Here is a 5,888-nt window from a genome sequence, read left to right as displayed (position 1 = left end):
AAATTACAAGTTCCACAGAGTTTTAACAGCCTTACATAAACGTTTTGTAGGCACATAAAACTGAAGCAGCTTGTTAATTAAAGCTAAATTTAACTTATTAAAAATTAACTGCCACATATTCACTCTTAAATAATTGTAAAAACCTTAACTAAATATCTTTATCAAAAAATGTTGCATAATAAGTTGATTTCCAAGTGTGAAGGATAAACCATTTAATAAACAAAATAAAAAAGAAAAATTACAGAAAATAATGTATTTCAAAATTAAAAAAAAAATATTTTAAGATAAATTTTTTTTTTACAAATATTTTAATTTTATGCATCTTGTATGATACAAAATAAATGAAAATAATTTTATTCCTATAAAAATGAATATATTCTTTTAAGGAATGCGCTGTAAATATATATCGACTATCTTTTATTTCATGCTTAAGGTAAAGAAATTGCTTTTTATCACCTGCATACGTTTAAGTTGTTAGGTAAATTTGCATAATTGGTTTTCTGCTAAAATGTGTATAAGATTAAAGTCTTTATATCCAGACACTATGTAATTTACAATAAATCCCCCCGAAAAAATATAGATTACGTAGCAACAAGTCATTACGTTATCAATAATATTGTTAAAAATAAATATTTTTTTTCTTCAAATTGTGTAAATTGTTCTACATAAACCATCAAGATTTAGGTGGTTTTGCTTAAAAATAAGTAGCTGCTAATCGCTTGAAAAAAATAATAGATGAAATGATATCGGAGATATCAGATGTATGATAATATCTCTTATAAATATTATTCTTTGTTAAAGCAAAATACACTTCACCGTTGTTTCAAAGTAATCATGTTTCGAGAGTAAAACTTATAATTAGGAGTTAAGCGTTGTTGCGGTATGAAATTCTACGTCTAAAAGATTATTGATTAATGTAAAATATCATGTTGTGGAATTTGTTATTAAGTTAATAATAGCAGCAATGATCTTTATGGATCTATAAAGCTAGCGTTATTTATTTAAAATATATAATAATTTACACAGCACTGTCGCAATTTAGTTGTCTAAGGTAAAGTCGTAGTAAGAATTACAGTTCAACTAAAATCAATTACAGATCAATTTAACATCAAGAATTGCAAACTCTTGCGCTTAGTGCTAGGGAAACTAACAGCCTAAGTAGTCTGGAAAACTAGAATTCTTGAAATAAAGTAAGGGCACATTAAGAACTGAGCAGAATTGTTAGAGAAAATCCGCAAAAAAAACTTAGAAACTGAAGAAGAAAAAAAACTGAAATGATGAATATTTATAATAATGTTTTGGTTGCATTTAATTCATTGCAACATGTGATGGAAGTCAAAGGAAATAAAACTTGTGGATTTTCGCTACATGGAGTCGAAGGTAGACTATTAAAAATAATTGCTGACGTATTAAAATTCAACTTAAGTTTTGTGTCACCTGCTGATGGTGAATGGGGCACGTTAACCCCCGATGGAAGTTGGTCTGGTTTAGTTGGAATGCTGGAGAGAAATGAGGCCGATCTTGCTCTGAGTTTCTTAGGAGTGACATCCAAAAGCCTTTTAGTTCTTGATGCTAGTAAGCCACTTCTTCATGAACCGGTAAAATTCATGGTAGGTAAGCCTAAGGCCTTATCTACTTCTATAGCCCTACTAAAAACATTCGACGTTGCCGTCTGGATTGGCGTTGGTCTTATACTCCTATTCCTACCGCTTATATTCAAAGTTCTTTTGAAGGAATCTTTTGGAAATACATTTCTGCAATTCGTCGGAAACTTGGTGAAGCAGCCCACTACTATTCCAACCACGTCAAAACCACGTGCCTTGCTGTTGGGGTTTTGGTGGTTTTATGCTTTGGTGGTATCGTTCTCGTACTCGGCTGCTGTTTTGTCATTTCTTTCTTATCCGTTGGACGAGAAGGCGATACGTACTTTCGAAGAACTGTCGAAAGCTGTGAAAAAAGGCACGCACAAGTGTTTGACGTTGCGAGGTTCAAACCTTGACGGCGTGCTGAGATGGGAGAAAAGCGTTCACTTACAAGATCTGGGTAAGACGATAAAGCAAAAGGGATGGTTTTTTAATATAGGCGAGAGAATAACCGAAAAAGAATTCAGCGATACGGCGATAATGGATTTGAAATTCATGCTGGATGTAAACTACGGATATCTTGAACAAGACTTTACCTTAATGTCTACCGATGGTCTGGAGTCTAGTTTTACAGCTATATCCATCAATAAGAGGTTTTGCTGCAAAAGTGCTATAAATACTGTTTTATCAAGACTTCAGTGTTCTGGCATCTTCAATAAAGTAATTAAAGATGAATTGGTATCAAACTGGATTTTGAAAAATAAGAACATCTATGTGAAGCCTAAAGCGGGTGCTGTTACACTGGATGATGTGCGTGGTCCTTTTTTAATTTTATTTGGAGGATATATTATCGCGATATTTTGTTTATTTGTCGAAAGAATATATTATATCACTCATGCAAAACGTTAAAACTGTTACTTCTCTTTAACTCTTTAAAAACTATTACTTACTACATTTGGCAACCTATAAAACAACTTTGTATCTGGGACTCAAAGCACTTTACTTGGCAGTAACAATGACTTATAATTTATCCTTGTGGAACGTAAAAGAGTTTACGTTTTTTACAAAAGTATTCGAGTTATTATTGATACATTTAAAAACACGGGATGGAGGCAAATAATTTAAATATTAACGCATTAAACATCATTTGAGAAATGCATTCGGCCATAGGAAATGATTTATGATATTCTTGTGATTGAATTAAAAGTTAATTTTAATGCAGAAGGACCCTTTAGGAAGTTTGATGCTTAACCATGAAATAAAAATTTTATGCTAAACCACAATAATATTTTAGTTACAACATGAAATTTTCAAACTTGATTGAATGCGCTAACTGCCTCTAAATTAAAAACGAAAAAAGACATATAAAATTATAAATGTACTAAAAATTTTATGCAAATTCATAAAACTATTGAAACATTTAAACGATTAAGTTTTAATTATAATAGCAAATAATTGAACTCTAAATAGAGCAAAACAGCTTGATTAAAGTTTTAATAAAAGCACAAAAAGGAACATGCACTACAGTTTCAAGACAATCTTATCTTGTTTATGGCCCAGGAATCAGGAATGTATGGTCCGTATACTTTATTTATAAACGCGATCGAACATTTGAGCTCCATATAGTCGTTTTCACTTTGTGTATTTCTTTAAGCCAAAGATACAGTTTAAGATAATCAAACAGTTTCAGAATACAATTATGTAACTACATTATCAAAAGTTAAGGCTACGAAAAAGATAAATGTTTGAAATTATTTTAATAATGTGCAAAAATTGCTTCTGAATTGTATGGTCATAAAACTTTACATAATTTAAAACTATGTATTGTTAGATGACAAAATTTGAAACTTAAATGGATTAAGTCAATAGTTAATGATAATTAAAATTTTTTCAATGTTATTCAGTGTGAGAAAGAGAAATTAATATAAAGGGGTTCAAACTTTCGTCAGCTCTCCTGACCAAATTATTAGGATCAAGTACTTTTAAGCTGTCGCTACCTCCTATTACTTGAGTTTTACCCCCTATTATTCAGGAATCCAAATCTATCAACAAAAAAAAGTTCATTCTGAGAAAAATCATTTTTGTGCATGAAATACCACCCCAAATACTGTAGCCTGTTTAAAGTTAGTCGTTTAAGCCATTAAGATTGAGTCCCAGTTCGTGAAAATAAAGAAAAACATTGAATTGAAGATATTTAAGATTTTCCCTTTTTTATGATTTGCAATCTATATATGTAATCTATACATATAAAGAGTAAATTTCTCAAATATGTGGAGGTCCTGATTGTGTGTTTAAAATATTAAATACTATGTATAAAAATCATTTGACAAAAATATAATGTTTTAGATTTTTTTTTAAAAAAAAGACTGACAATTTGTTATTTTGACATAATTTGAGAATCTAATTATTTTTGCTGAATATGATGTGCATCGTTTCAATTTTTTCAGCAACCATTGAGAAATGAATAGGGTGAAGTATTTACTTCAAAACTCTATGCAATTTTGCAGTGATTTTCATCAAACAGAAAAAAAAAGTTTTGCTGTACAACATATCATTATGTTGAGGTAATGAGGGCTATTTGGTTAATTTTGCATCTTCTTTTTCTTGTTTGTGCATTATTTCATGTAATTTACAAAAATATAGCCATTTTTAGACATATGTAATGCATTCTAATGCGAAACGCTGCTTAGTTTTAATGACTTTTTCTGCATTAAACATTTAAATATTCATGTTTTGTTAAAAAATTCATAAGAACTATATGTTTATTCAAAACTTTGTCATTTAGAAATTACAAAGAGAATTTTCCACAATTTAAACTTTTACGTATAAACAAGACTCTTTATTATAAAATATATAATACCTTGATTGCAATAGAGGCACATTTATTTATTAAATTTGATTGCAATAGAGGCAGAGTATTTGTCAGATATTTTAAAACAGTCATTGTTGACAGCCCAATGTTCATGAAGCTACCAAAAAAACATGTGAATTCTTTAAAATAATTACTTGTTTATAAATTACATTAAATAAATTAAACTGAAGCAGGGAATTTGAAATAGCGCATTCAAAGCTTTAAACATTGAAAAATATCTAATTTTGGAGATGAAAGTTATTGCGGCAATAAATCCTCTACATCATGTAATAGAAATTAAAGGGAATGAAACCAATGGATTTTCTCTACTTGGAGTTGATGGCAGACTTTTAAAAATTATCTCAGATGTGTTAAAATTCAATCTAAGCTTTGTGTCACCCATAGACGGTGAATGGGGAACACAAACGTCGAATGGAAGCTGGTCAGGTTTAATTGGAATGCTGCAGAGAAATGAAGCCGACATTGCCATGGCATTCTTAAAGATATCGGAGGACTATCTGACAGTTGCTGATGCCAGTACCCCTTATACGCACCAACCAGTAAAATTTATAGTTGGTAAACCTAAAGCACAATCAACTTCAGTAGCATTCCTAAAAACCTTTGATGTTGCCGTTTGGATTGGAGTTGGAGTAGCACTGCTATTTTTACTATTTATTTTCAAAATTTTGTTTGACGAATCTTTTGGAAATACGCTTTTACAATTTGTTGGAAATTTGTTAAAGCAACCTACCACGATACCAATCACATCAAAACCACGTGCACTGCTTTTGGGGTTTTGGTGGTTCTCTGCATTAGTGATATCGTTCTCATACTCAGCTGCTGTGCTGTCTTTTCTTTCCTATCCAATGGACGAGAAAGCCATACGGAATTTTGAGGATCTGTCGAAGGCCGTGGAGAAGGGGACACATAGATGTTTAACGTTACGAGGTTCAAACCTTGATGGCGTTTTGAAGTCAGAGAAAAATGTTCACTTACGAAATTTGGGTAAGACGATAGAGCAGAATGGATGGTATTTTAACATTGGCGAGAGACTAATAGAAAAAGAATTTAGTGATGCTGCAATAATGGATTTGAAATTCATGCTGGATGTAAACTACGGGTATCTTGAGAGGGATTTTACTTCAATGTCTATGGATGGTCTGGAGTCTGGTTTTACTGCAATGTCTATCACTAAGAGGTTTTGTTGCAAAAATGCTATAAATACCGTGTTATCAAGAGTTCAATGCTCAGGCATTTTTGATAAAATTACTAGAGATGAGTTGGTTACAAACTGGATTTTGAAAAGTAACGGTACATACGTGAAACCTGAAGCAGGCGCTCTTACACTAGATGATGTGCGTGGTCCTTTTCTGATTTTGCTTGGTGGATATACTATTGCAATATTTTGTTTATTTGCAGAAAGATTACATTACATTACTCATGCGTTATGTTAA

The 5,888-nt window shown here is 31.3% G+C and overlaps 2 protein-coding genes across 2 annotated transcripts; both read left to right on the top strand.

The window, feature by feature from the left end:
* The first annotated feature begins 1,277 nt into the window (after positions 1-1,277).
* Positions 1,278-2,492, top strand: LOC110282021 (glutamate receptor ionotropic, kainate glr-3-like). Its single transcript, XM_021144520.1, has one exon. The coding sequence runs from the start codon at positions 1,278-1,280 to the stop codon at positions 2,490-2,492; it is 1,215 nt and encodes a 404-aa protein (XP_021000179.1).
* A 2,193-nt stretch (positions 2,493-4,685) lies between these two features.
* LOC107456275 (glutamate receptor ionotropic, kainate glr-3-like) lies at positions 4,686-5,888 on the top strand. Its single transcript, XM_016074098.2, has one exon. It carries the CDS (start codon positions 4,686-4,688, stop codon positions 5,886-5,888), a length of 1,203 nt encoding a protein of 400 aa, XP_015929584.2.

The sequence above is a fragment of the Parasteatoda tepidariorum genome, chromosome 10 (assembly GCF_982258835.1).
Source record: "Parasteatoda tepidariorum strain Cologne lab strain chromosome 10, Ptep-v5.0, whole genome shotgun sequence".
Taxonomy (NCBI): domain Eukaryota; kingdom Metazoa; phylum Arthropoda; class Arachnida; order Araneae; family Theridiidae; genus Parasteatoda; species Parasteatoda tepidariorum.
Note: the sequence above shows the minus strand (reverse complement) of the source record. Positions and strands in the feature narration are given on the sequence as shown.